The sequence below is a fragment of the Colius striatus genome, chromosome 9 (genome assembly GCF_028858725.1).
Source record: "Colius striatus isolate bColStr4 chromosome 9, bColStr4.1.hap1, whole genome shotgun sequence".
Classification (NCBI taxonomy): domain Eukaryota; kingdom Metazoa; phylum Chordata; class Aves; order Coliiformes; family Coliidae; genus Colius; species Colius striatus.
Window position 1 is genome coordinate 27,278,068 of NC_084767.1, and position 14,257 is coordinate 27,292,324.

At 34.7% G+C, this 14,257-nt stretch overlaps 1 protein-coding gene across 2 annotated transcripts in view; it reads right to left on the reverse strand.

Annotated features, from left to right (window-relative positions):
• Positions 1 to 14,257, reverse strand: part of NCKAP1 (NCK associated protein 1) — a 59,203-nt gene that overhangs the window by 12,952 nt on the left and 31,994 nt on the right. For both annotated transcript variants that reach the window (XM_062002156.1, XM_062002155.1), the window contains exons 16-26: positions 13,936 to 14,081; positions 13,319 to 13,451; positions 11,453 to 11,572; positions 11,011 to 11,150; positions 9,716 to 9,847; positions 6,872 to 7,090; positions 6,433 to 6,563; positions 5,941 to 6,038; positions 2,132 to 2,225; positions 1,391 to 1,473; positions 859 to 939 (exon numbers count right to left, since the gene is read on the reverse strand). In XM_062002156.1, the coding sequence (XP_061858140.1) occupies positions 859 to 939; positions 1,391 to 1,473; positions 2,132 to 2,225; positions 5,941 to 6,038; positions 6,433 to 6,563; positions 6,872 to 7,090; positions 9,716 to 9,847; positions 11,011 to 11,150; positions 11,453 to 11,572; positions 13,319 to 13,451; positions 13,936 to 14,081 (1,377 nt within the window). The remainder of the gene's footprint in view (positions 1 to 858; positions 940 to 1,390; positions 1,474 to 2,131; positions 2,226 to 5,940; positions 6,039 to 6,432; positions 6,564 to 6,871; positions 7,091 to 9,715; positions 9,848 to 11,010; positions 11,151 to 11,452; positions 11,573 to 13,318; positions 13,452 to 13,935; positions 14,082 to 14,257) is intronic.

The following is a 14,257-nucleotide window of genomic DNA, read 5'->3' on the forward strand; positions in this document are numbered from 1 at the left end:
TTCCTCAAGAGTAAATGGTAAAACATGAACTTCCAGTTCAGGAATAACAACATATTCTGGCCACCAAACCCCATACACTTTTCTCGAGAGCAGAACTTCTACAACGGTTTCTGTAAAAGTGAATTAAGGGTTGCACTATGTACATCCCACTACACATTTTCTGCAAATCAAACTGCAACAATACCTTAAGAACCTTGCAAACCTTCATAGGCTACAAGCTGCAATAAGAGATTAAAAATCCAGCTAGGCTGCAACCACGATGCATACCTGTCCAGAAGCTGGGCGACATGTACCAAACAATGGGTTTGGGATGGAAGCATACTGTCACTCAGATGCAAGGCACCTTATTTAGGCTGCAATTTCTTTTTTTTTCAAGGATATCAGACAGTGGATTTACAAGAATTTTTAATCTAAGGTCAAAATCATACTTGTAACTATCACGTGCTCAGAGCTCCAACCACGTACAAGAATCCTTGAAACATTCAGTTTTACCAGTTATACTGATCACACTATGAAGCAGCTCAGTATTCCCCCCTTAATCACTTAGTCATGTTTTAACACTTGATAAAATTTTGTTCTTCTTTCTTTCCATGGAAGTTCTCAAATGTCATCACAGGCAGATAGAGACTTATGTTTAGGCTTATCCTATCCTTGTGATTACCCCGTGGTGCCTGAGGTCTTTTTTCACTCCCACAACCTTAGGAGGATGCATATGAACAACTACTTGGGTCTCTGCAGGGGGAAGAAAAGTCTGGTTTTAGTTTCTGGATTTTTCACACTAAGCCTGAAAGTCTCATCCCTTACATATTTTCAGTAAACTCCAAAAATTACTCAGTTACCCTTTGGGCCAAACATTACCTTCATGTCAGTCTCTCTTGGAATGTGATCTTTGAAGTCCTCAATAGAACTTACAAGGAAAGGAATGTGGTAGGATAAGACCTAGGAGACACAAGCACATACAAAATAAGAAAAAATACACCCCACGTTAATGATCAACTAGATACTGTGATTATTTTACTAGTCTCATTTTTTTACAGTTTTTATTTTGTGCATATGAATCTGTAGATTTAAGACATTAAAGCCTAGTAAACACAAAATCAAGCTGTTTGCAAAGTTAAATGAAAGATTTTAAAACATACTAAACACAGACAACATTGAAAGGCATGTTCAAACTAAAATCTCTATGTTTTAATGTAACATTTTTCTGAACAGTATTTAAAAAAAAGGTTTCTCTACCCCTAGTTTACAATTCCAAGTTCTTATAACTATTACCACTTCACCTACATGTCAGTCTTTTATGTTACCATTCCTAAATAGTGAAGCTTCAAATAATCTATCATTCCATTAAATACATTGAAAATTATTTATAACATATTCAGTTGTTTCTTACATCTCTAAGTGCTTCCTGTGCCAATGACCGAAAAGATAAGATAACACCAATAATTGTCATTCTCTTCAAAACACTGTCAACAGCTGAAAAGAAACAAGAACACTAGTGAGAAAGAAACTGTTGATGCTGAAAAGCCAAATTCTTAAAAAAAGACAAAAACACATTTATCAAGATACTGTAAAACAAGATACTGAAACAATGGCATTCCTTGAAAAGGTCAAAATAAACTGTGCTTAAGTAGGTTTTTATAGTTGAGTTGACAATGGAATGAACCCCATTAGACACAGCTGAAAACACTGTATGGATAACAGTAGTTTTGTCTTTTCTTGAGGCCAAAAAATGTCTCTTAAGCAATAATTTTTAACAATTATCATAAAGTTAATTGCATGTGAAAAAAAAAATCTTCCAAAGAATGCAATAATTTTCACTGTGATAGAATCAGATTAGAAATGTGTGTCAAAAAAGCCTGTTTTGTACTTTACAGATACAGCTAGGTGTTAAAATTCCTGAAAAGATGCTCAAAGCTCATCGCTACTATAGTGCCCATGCAGTAATTACTACTGAAATCAACTTTTGTCTGTAAAGACTGGAACATTTTGAAAAGATGCATCACTTTACTCAAGCTCACGTATGTTTTGTTACCTGTGTTTACTTAATGCAGAAAAAAAATATTTTTCTCATTTTCTTTATGAAGACAAAGATAAAAATACATTTTATAGTAGGACATTACTAGTTACTCACATGATAATCTTTTGAAAAGTGCTGCCATCTGGTCTGGCTTGTCAAAGCTGGTCCTCATTTGTGTTAGAACTTCAACATTCTCCACCACGAGTTTCTAGAAAGAAGAAGGGATTAAGGTCAGCTATGGAGTTCAGTATGCTAATAGGACAAACAAGTGGTTTAGGATATTTCAGTCTGGCAGAGAGGCAGCTAAACACATGGAATGCAGATTTATCCACTGCATTTTTAATGGAACTACAGTATCCGTATAGTCATCAGACGCTACTCTACACAACAGCCACCTCTGAATCACAAATCAGAGGATTAGATAAGCCTTGGAATATTATTTTTGAAATTCAGCAATGTGTCCCACTTCTTACAAGGGAATGGACCTCATTAAAACCAGAAAATAGTTCCTCATGCTATTCAGCTTTTTATAACAAAGGTATTCCTATCACTAGTTATGCTGTAAAGATTTAGAAATTTTGGAAAAAAAGAAAATGGAATGAAGAATGTAAGAGTCAGTGTTCAATCTTGGTGCAGTTTATTTGAAATAGTCTTCCATTATAACACAAAATAAACCCAAAGACTCAGCCTGAAACAGTTAAACTGAAGTGCAATGTTTTTCATGTCAGTTTGACCAAAAGAAAGACTGTGTCTGTTTCTAATTGGTAACAGTTCTCATAAATGCAACTTGTAGCATTAAGGTACATGTCATAACTTTCCTAAAATCACTCTCCAAACATATATCAGATCTAAATTTCAATTACAGAGACTGCATAATCACATCTATAAAATGTCAGATCCAAAAAAAGATTTCTTGCTAGATGAGGAACTTAGGTTGTTCCAAGTAGTATTTTAAGCTCTCTTCAAGCAAGAAACAGGCAGTTTGCTCTTACAAAAACTATTTTTGTAGTTGGAATGCAAAGTACTCTATTTTAGAAATGGAAAATATTAACAACTCTCTTTAGGTAGAGGACAACCAGCAGCTAAGAAAATTGAGGTATCTTGTCTGTTTCCAAACATTAGGTGAACAAAGTGTTTCCCTGATTTTGAAGAAGACTTAATTTAGTGCTCTGCATACTAAATTATATCAAGGTAGAAAAGTACTGAAAGATGGAAAATGAAAACAAGATGTTTTATTCTCAAGAGTAGTCTTCCAATGTGACTTTACTGTTTTTATTTTTCAAGTGGATGCAATCCAATCCATCTCTATTAACAGGCAGCGTAAACAAAAGGAGGGAGCAGGAAAAACTACTATTCATCTAACGTGTAGGCCACTATAAGCCTGGAATGTAGTTTAAGATATCATATAAAATCTAAGAACAGACGTACCAATAGGAACGTACTGCTAAGGATCTGAGCATATTTGACCTTTGATTGTCCTGCTAACTGCTTTAATGATTGTATTCCACTTCAGTCCACACTCAAAACTGAGCAAAACATAGCAACTAAAAGCATAGATATTAAATTTCAGAGTAAATATTCCTGTGACCACAGAGGAAGAAGAAACCAACACAACTTGCTCCTAGTCAAGTAGCCTGTGCAAGGCAGATCTGTCCCACAGTTTAGACCTCTCACATTCAACTACATTGTGTCATGGTCATGTTATTCAACAAGTTCAAGTCTGTCCATAATCCACCCAGACTTTGCCCTTTCATTCCTCCTCAGTAAGAAGGAAAGAAAAAAGCTAAACAAGATGTAGCCAACTATCATCTCCAAGAATGTGTGCACATATCCAGGCACACACATGCACAACATGTATTTCTATGCTAAAAGCCAAAGCAAGACTGATTTGCACCAAAATCAAGATGGGCAATTTTAAACCAACCAATGTATTGGAACTTGGCAGGTGTGTGGTATTTTAATTTAAATCCCTCAAAGCTCTCCAAAATGCAAGACTGAAGGCAAAAGCCCACGCACATTGTTACTGAGTCAAGCTTTTAACTTTACACAAAAATAACCAGCATATTAGTTTAAGATTTAAAAGGATCAGGCTGGAATACAGTTCAAATCATCATTTAAATGAGGCAAACTTCCTCTCCTCACTCATCTTAAAACTTGAGATATAAAACCAACACCTGGCCCCACTGTGGGAAGCAAAGCCAGCCTGTTGAACCCTATTCTTAAGAAATTCCTCATTTCATCCTCTCATTGCTTCCTTTCCCCAAACACAGATGTTCTCAGTGCTCACTTGCTAAGCCAACTGCATCTCAGCCAAAGAGAGGAACATTTTATTACTTTATTTTTTTCCTCCAAACATTTGGTCATGTGCATGTGGATCTACATTATGTCCTGCTTATCCTTTGCAGAATTAAAAAACAACAGATCTGAGATAACTTAAGGATGCTTGGAAAAAAACACAGAACTACCGTAGCAATCATGTTGATTTTGAGAAAGTGTGACATCTCCATGATGAGTGGACAAATACAGGAGCAACTAACAAACATTTGCCCAATGGCTTTGTGTTCTACTTGAAGTGTGATAGACATCACTTTGTGCATAGCCGGGATGGACAGAATTTAACCTTAAAAGCACAGCATTCTCACCTGGAAAGTCTCATCCTAAAACTCAAAAATTTGAATGGGCCTAAGGAATTGACTACCCTGTCTGGCCGGTCACTCAGGTCAGGGTTGCTGCACGCCTTTGTGGCAGCTGGGAAAGCATGAGCAGACCCTCTCCAAAGCTGTGATGTGGAATAAAAAGCTTTAAATCTCTTAAAACATCATAAATCCTACCAAGTCAACAGCACTGAAATTCATAATGTTTACAGAAAGAACCAGATCTTTGAAATTAACATGGCATATGTTAAAACTATACACTTTTAAATGCCTGGTATACTAACAATAATAAATTGTTGTTGAAGAAGAAAGTGAAAGTTCTTTAGATCTCTTAAGTACTCCTGTGCATTTTAAAAATCATAGCATGCATGAACAGTTACCAAAGGAAAAAAAAAATCCCTATTGTAACTAGTAGTTAAGTAAGTCGAAAGTGATGAGACGTAATAACAACTTGGAATTCATTTAGAAATGACAGTAAAAGAGTAAGTCATAGTAAAGGCAAATACATGCCAGTTACATTTTAATAGTATGACTATCCTGGGAAAGTAGTTCACATTATTAAACCTATTAAAACCTCTTTCCAGAAAGAATTAATTACATAGGTACCAAGTGCTTCCCCTGTAATTTTTTATTGTTCTGAATATACATGCAATTAGTTTCCCTGACATGCCCAGATTTCCAATTTGTTTTCAAGGCACCAACTTGGTCATTTGTGTTGCTGTAGTATTAGGCTTATTCATCAGAATATAGACATTTATAAACAAATGGATACTGTTCAGCCAGAGGGAAAAATGTATCTAAAACTGAGGAAAACTAACAAAAACCTGAAGTTTCCCATCCATGTGAACTCAACAACAGATGTGAATACACATGGTAAAGAAAGTAAGCCCTTACAGATGACTAAGATACATTCAAGATTTTCATGCTAGGTTTTGAGAATTAATAGACTTGTGTGCCTTGCAAGCACCTGGAGAGCATTTCTCTTCCCACTGAAGAACAAAGGAGACCTGACTTCTGTTAAGGTAGCTAACACAGAAATTAAAGAGAGTCTACATGAAGTCCTGCCCATTCAGCTGTTGAAGAATGTGGGATATACAAGTACTACACATGCAAATGTACTACAAAATGAGTAAAATTCACACCTTTAACAGTTTGTGTGACACAGTAATTTCAAAAAAAAGGCATGCAGAACCATAACTACTAAATATCCTGAAGGAATCTTAAACAAAACACTACCCGCCTTCCCACCCACCAGTTTCCCAAGGTTACCTTAAGCTCAGCAACCTGTGAAGAAATGTGCCACATCAGACTTTCACTTAGGAACTTCATGCCGTATGGTCCCAGAAGTTCAGAAAGGGCTCTCATTTCTGAGAAAGAAAACAAACTGTTCTACTTCAAAAATTCCTTCTCCAGTTACTTGATGTCCATTCTGTACCTAACAATGATGTTTTAACTGCAACAGTATTTTACAACAAAGTAGAATTTTTGATATGAGAACTTGTATCATAATTCAACTGAAACAGTAGTCACCAACACATCCTACACTCTGTAGCTTAAATGCAGCAACACTACTTTGAAGAAAAATAGGAAAAGCAAGCTCCCTCAAGACAGAGGCAACACAAATAAGAAGTAGTTTCAATACTACTGAAGGTTAGCAAATGCTGTTTATAACAAAACGCTTTGAGAGTTGCTACTATTTTAATTACTCAAGCATAGAAGAACTATATCTCACAAATATTCAGTAGAAACATCAAAGTTTACCTGATATATCAGAGTATTCCTCAGCATTAAATGTCAATTCATTTTCTGTAGGCAAATTCACAAATGCCTTCATAGCAGGAAAATAGGCTATGTGACCATTGCTGACTTGCCGCAGCAAAGTTTCTAAGTACCTTATCAAAAAGGGAAAAATTTTTAAATGAGAAGACACATGTTCATAGATGCTCTATACAGATGAAGTATATTTGTGCGACAAGAGACAGGAAAGCCTACAGACTAAAGTACTACTTTCATAGTTCTTCTGTGTATTGCTTTACATCTAACCCCTATAAAAGTAAATTTCACAACAGGCAAAGTCTTTTTCATAGGTATTGGGACAAGAAAACTTGTGAAGTCAAAAACTTAAGAACTCCACTTCTACTATTCCAGATTTTTCATTAAATATTAAAAACTCTTAACAAGTGTTCACATAATAACTTACCAATTTGTGTACAGACTGGTAATGGTTGGCTCCCCATGGCTGTCTAAATGCTGGGTTTGCTGAAGTAGAACATTGTTAAATACTCGTGTAATGTCGATCTGTACGTAATTTTCTATGGACTGCAGGACTGTCATATAGGCTCTTACACTGGTTAACAGCTCTGAGGGCTTTGCAATCTCTTGAGTTGCTTGATTATACATAGTCATTCCAACAATTGACCTTTTAGAAACAAAAAAGTTGGACACAAATAAATTGCATTAGTAAAACTAAAACCAGAGACAAATATGCAGCTATAAACATTATTTTATATTCAAAGCTCTTAATACTTCTCCAATCTGCAAGCATAAAACTCTAATCAATGCACATACTAAAGCAGCATTTTTAAAACAGTTCTAGATGCCAAAGACAATTGTATTTGTGGTTCCAGCAAAAGTTTCATGAGACTATAAAAATACTCACAGAGAATTTTTAAAAGAAAGCTTTTTCCTCCCATTTCTAAGGGCAATCTATAATGTGGAAGACTTATATTACAATTATTTTGGTAAATAAAGTCTTTCAAAATGTCAAACTTTTGGCAAATGCAAGACCACTGTTGTACTAAAGTGTCCAAAGCATATTAACTGAGGTAAAAATTCTTTATAATACTTTTAGTTTGAAGTATGTGTAAAAAAACCCATACAGCTATAATCAAGTACGAATTAAAAACATTCAAAGCAAAACTTCTGGCTTCTGTTGCTTTGTTCAAGTATTTAAAGGCATATCTGACTACCTTGTGACATTTGCTATGCCTACTGTATTTGCATAAATTTTTTAAGACAGAGACCATACATTTCATTTCTCTGCCTCAGCTCACATAGTATTAAAAAAAGTCTAAGTTGTCTTGAAAGATCTAATTTCTTACAATACAGACAGGTTTCCTAAAGCATGCAATTTTTTAAAAATTACATTTTAACCGATTTAAGTAACTTTTCAAGAAAATTATCAGAAGTTCTGCTTTAAACAGATACCTCTCAGCAATTAACTTCTAATTACATAAAAGCAAATATTCCTCTATCATTTGGTAAGTAAGCTTCAGTTACATTATTTTATTGTTCCCATAATTGTATATAATTTGATTATTATTTCATTATTATTATTTAATCCTATTTATTTACTTAAATATACACAAATGTATACAAATACATAACTTGTAAAAAAGTATTTACAAATGTATTAATGAAAACCAGATCTCTCTTTAGCTGACACAGTGACTTCTATATTTAATCAGTAAGTCAAGAAATTGCAGGATACACTTTTAATTAGTTCAAATTCTCACTATAAATAAAACCAAGCTTACAATAACAGATGTCTTATACATCAGCCTAGCTTTCAAGTTAGATCAGAACAGCACAACAGACTTGTAGATTTTCTTGTAACTTAAACAAACATGGACTTAGTATCTCACTGATACCAGGCCCTCAAGCAAACTGTTGTCAGGGTGTCCTTAAAGCAAACAAAGTCTTCGTAGTGAACAAGTAGTTGTAGTATTCATTTTAGGCTTATAACTGACTTGGAGATATGCTTTTGATTAGTATGTACTTTTCAAAGGCAGAACAAGAAGACCGGAAAAAGAAACTGGTGGACTACTACCTTTATCAGAGGTGAATGGAATCGAGTTTTTCTGGAGAATAATATCAGCTTAAGTAACATTTCTGTTGTGTAAATAAGGCTATTTCCTCAGCCTACTTCTAAGGCAGTCTCTCATATTAAAATCAATTAAAAATCATATTATTACAAGACCATGAGGCATAAGAAGCTCTAGTCCAATCATACATGGAACACAGCAAGTTAAACAGAAAACAAAAAACCTCCCAACAGTGAAACATTAACACTTATTTAAAAGGTAAACTGCAAGCCTCTGGAAGAAATGCTATTTAAGCATCTGAAAACTAATTATAAATTGAACATTTATTTTGTTTTGCTAACAAGTCTCATTTCTTTGATATGGCAAGAAAAAGGAATGCAGTCTCAAAGTCATTTGCATGTGCCTTTCCCAATCCACAAGCAAAATCATTTAAAAAATGACAAAAACAAACACAAGTTAAGACTAATGTTGGTCTAAGTTCATAAACCTCAAAATTACAGCTGACTTTTTATGAAGTCATTAAGTTATCCTCACTTTTACTTGCCACTTGTCTTACTTGAAAGAAGGAGCACTCTAGTGACCTACTACTATGTCCTGATGATTAAAACTTATTAAGTCTTTATTCTCTGCTTGAAATACATAATCAGCAATCCTTGGCATAAAATACAACTAAGATAGCTAGTTGTTTTAATATGAAGTCCTTTCCAGAAGCTGCCATTTGTTTATTTCTGCAAGTAACAATGGGATTTTCAAGGTAAGAACAGACATGGAGTATCAAATGGCAACATCTTTTATTTTAAAAAAAAAAAGAGAAAAGGTAATTCAAGTATATTCTCAGTTTGCTTTGTAAGCTCTTGAGTTTTAGATTTCCTTTCAGTAAGCTAGTTACAAACACATGAAACAGTCCAGCACTGTGCAAAAGAATGTGGGAAGACAGTCTTTATAAATGCCAAAGCAGGCTCACAGATTCCTATACAATACACAGGATTAAGAATGCAGGATCAGATTGTTAAATAGGTGACATGCATTTCAATAGATTGCTTTAAAATAGACACAATTTTTTGCACATGTAACTTCAGTGTTATTTTAGTCACAATTTGACTTGCAAGCTTCAATATACGCCTTTAAAAACCAGTTTTATGTAGTAAATATACAATATATTCAACATCAAATCCAAAAAAGTTGTTTATCAATACTTCTAACTTTACAGTATTTCTTACTTGGTAAAGCGAATTTCCAGGTGAGATGTTAAATATTCTCTTGGAGTAAATGTGTGTTCCCAAACCACCATGTTTGGTACATAATTGATTGAGAAGCAGAGCTCAGAAAGTGCAGTGTGCAGTTTGTCCAGGCTTTTAGAACAGACAACAAGAAATAGAGAAAAATATTCAGTGTAACATAACTATGTACTATCATGGAAAACATGCTGGATGGAGGATGCCTCGGGAAAAGGTACATCTCCAACTTTTCCTTTCATTAACTCATTCTGTTTTTAAGGCATTTAAAAAACAGTACTTAAGGTAAGAATACATCCTATAACTGCATACTGATTTGCATCACACACAATCATACAACAGGGGGAAAAAAAGAGTCTATTTTCCCCATCAAAAAGAACAGCCTGTAACAGTGTTTTTTACCCAAACTGAACTAAGCAATAAATGATTGCTACTAGTCAGTACTAGAAACTTAAGTATATTAGGAGAGAAAATCTTAAGCTACAAATAAGCTCTTCCACCTCAACGTTTCTAGTCTTCACAGTTCTGATGCTTCTTGTTGCAACTGAAGCAAATCCACTTCCCTTTTAGCAGTGTGCCTACTTTGGCACTCCCAGTCACAACACTAAACACTTATTGTTTCCTTTTCTTTGCTTCCTTCCTCTTTATATATTTACCACTCTACCATCTTGTATTCTGACCTTTCCTAACAATTACCTTCTCCTCCTCCTACCTCTTCCTCCCTTATCATCTCTTACACCACAAACTGCATGTGTTCATCTTTCCTGTGGGGTTTTTGGTTGTGTTACTGGTCTTATCAATTCTTCTACAGCCACTAACAAGGAAACCTTCCCCAGCTGGTATAGACATTGGAACCTCAACTCCAGTTGAAAGGCAGCAAATAGCCTTTCAGCAGCAAAAACTTCCAGCCCAGCCTGTACTTTATCTAGTTAATAGTGTTAAAAATTAACGTAGAATTGAAGATGCCATCCATTCCTTGGACTCACATCACCACAACAATTAATATGACTACACAGGAAACCTAGCTACAGCACAGGAATCCTTTCTGCTCAGCAAACAGCCAAGGGGATGAAATCAAGAGATACACATTCCTATTGCTCTATATAACAGAATTCAGTCTCTATACAAGGTACACAAGCATCATATGGTCGGAAACCACAAAGCTGTCATATTTACAGTCAGTTAAACTTACTCAAATAAATTAAGCAAGAATTCAATATGTAAAACATCCATGTTTTGACTTGGGATTCAAGGTGAAAGGCACAGAAGAGGTGGCTTACTTTGTCACAACCAATCTGTTTTTCCTCATGCTTTCTACTCCTGGTTTCTCCCTCTCAGGTTCTCCTTTCTTTCCAGTCTGTTTTTTTGACTTTTTGTTCACTGCTTGACTGATGGTTTTGGCACAATGCTTTGGCAGCAACTAGTAAATTAAAAGAAACAGCCCCTCCAAATCAAAATCAATTTTTTTTTAAAGCAGACATAATGTACAAAACAACTTTATGGTCCAGGTGGAGACTTCATCACATAAGACATGTTTTGACAACTGACTAGACAATTTAAACATTAAAAAGTCTTCTCTCATATCACCTCCATTTTATAAACTGAAAAATTCCCCAAAATGGAGGGGGGAAAAAGTGAACAGGAATTAAAACCATAAAAATTCAGGAAGTTGAACAGAGAAAAATCTTAAAGGAGAATTAAAATAGACACAATCACACTTACCTGATCACTCAGTGTACATTGTTCTGTGCAAATGTCTGTGATAAGATTTCTAGCTTGCTTGGCCATTTCATCCAAGAACATGTTACACAAGGAAAGACTGCGATCGCCAATATGATGTCGCTGGTAAAGAAGAAAAAAAAAAAGAGAAAGTTTGATTTTCAGCTTCCTGTTAGGCCTACAATATTCACAGATGACATACTGTACTGCAAGTAACAGTTTACTACAATCATTTAACTAGGTATGAGAAATAATAATTACTCAGTAATCTCAGCTCCATGATTTTAATTTTCTAGTGGTTTGTAGTTTTCCTGGTTTTGGGTTTTTTTTACTATCAATTTCAACCATGGAATTTTCCATGTCAATGCCATGGCATATTATGATTTAAACTATTTTTGTTTACTACATTTTCCAAAACACTTTCTGTTAAAAGAGGCAAAACTGATTTTAAAAAGTAGGTTTTCATGTTTAATTTTGGACCAAATCTATTTTAATGTGTCCAATACTCAGTTTTTGTGAATCTTCTCTTCATTCATTTGTTCCAGTACTAAATCTTGGAGAAAAAGATAATGTAACTCCAGCTATGGAGAAAGCACTGTGTCCTTTATATCAATGAAAAAGTCAGTAATGAAGCTCTGCTGCATTACTTTCTAGATTCAGTTACTTTGTCCCTGCATCTGCACAAGTGTAGCCTCTGTTTTGCTGAAATCCTTCTTTCACCACTAATGTTTACTTTATAACAGCCACATTACCACACATTGTACACAGTAAAGTTTATTTTTTTCAAAATTATAATAGTTACCAAGTGACACAATTTAGATATTGAACTCAAAATTCTGTTGGCTGTGGCAAAATGTGCTTGCTGCAGCTGGATTCACAGTAACTAGAGGATAGTGGACTTTGGCTACTGATTCCTTACTGTTACTATAACTGTTCTGAAAGACATCTCTTGTCCAGAAGGGAAGCTTTCCTGGAAACTTTTTAGTGGTTGTCTAGTATAAACAGAGCTTGCAGCTGTTTAAAGCAAGTACACAGGGAAAATAATGATATAGCTATATAGTGAGACAAAGTTTAGCAGAAGGGGATTTAATGTTTAAATAACAAATCCCACATGTTGTGCATATGACAATAGTTCTTATTAATCCATTTGTTTCAGATGAGCACTGGTAAGAAGGAAAACACATCCTAAGAAGTATTATGCAAAATTGGCCAAGTTAATCCCCGGAGTAATTCCAAAGTCAGTGGACATACAGGAATGAACTAAAAGATCTATTTTGTTACAACAAAAATAGAAATAATTTCCTCAGAATCAAATTACTTCCTTTAACAAATAGTGTATTTCTTTAAGCAATACTACATTTTTAATTTTCTAATTCTAACTTAAGAGGGCTGTCATTACCTGGTTCTTAGCAAAACTAATGCTTGCATTACAATGTGTATCAAAACCTTACTGAAGATTATAATAAGCTATACACAACTCCAGCTTCCGATTCCTACCATTCTATGATTCCTATTTTCTTTTTTTAACTATGAGTTCGTAAACCAAAGGAAAAACTGTTGTTTCTAAGTTTTAGCAGACATACAGGACTTCTTAACATTCAAGCCTGAATGACCCCAGAAAAGTCATCTAATCTTTGTACCCTACTTTAACCTCTCTTCAAACCAAAGCTAGTAATGCTTTCTCACTTCAGAAAAGGATTTTCATGTGTGTTAAAAATCACATAAGTATCTACTTGTTTTACTTTTTGGCACTCTCCTCCCTTGAATCTTACATTGCCACAGCAAACACCTTCTTGCACTGCTGAGTTCTAGTCCTCTCTACTTTAAACAAGAGATGAAAATAACTAAGATAATATATTTTAAAATTACCTCTTCTGGGCATAGTTCATGGGTACAGCTCATAAAATGAGTACAAAGGAGTGGGAATGCAATTGAGTATCTTGATTGAGAGGGAAGCTCCAAACACTGCTGAAACATCTTCTCAAAAGCACGACTATAAAAACTGATCAGAAAAAAGACATTTAAACAAAATATATACATGACTGCAAATAAAATCTACTTCACGTGACTCAAACACAGTGTCACATCTGCAGTTGTAACTCATACCAAAAACTGCACCATACTTGCCAAGAACTTTGTTTGGCACTTTCATTTTTTATGCATTTTATTTATATCTGTTATTACTATCATCAAATTTTTATTCTGATGTTTGTCAAATCGGCACTGCAAAAACTTGCACCTTTTGCAAAACTTTATTAAGGACAAATCTGCCAATGACTCCAGTTCAATTATGTGACTGCCTGAAGAATCTCTCTGATAGATCTTCAGAAGTGTTTTTATCAAACTAATTCTGATGGAACTCAGAAACTCTGATTCTCCTGCTTGATGATCTTGCTACAAAGTTTGCTACATAAAAATTACACCTGCAAGTTGACAAACCAAACAGTAAATAATAAAAATCTTCTAGGGTCAGGTTAATAACATACCAAAATATAGACAGGTCTGATGTTTCAACCAACATCTCCACCAAAGAATCTACCATTTTTGTATGGAAAATGATTGTGTTCATCATTTTGCCAAGTTCTCTATGGTCAGCAAGACCAAGTGAAGCTTTAGAAACACTGGTGTAGGCCTGGAAAGAAACACGAAAAATTGTAGGTTTTATCTTTATCTGCTTTTTTGCCAATTGTAGTGCTATTGCCCAATACAAGTGTTAAATATTGATTATACTATGCATAGGACACATGCATACTTAAAGATCATGGACAGACTATTTTATCCTTCCAATATAGCACAAGAAAAGCAAAC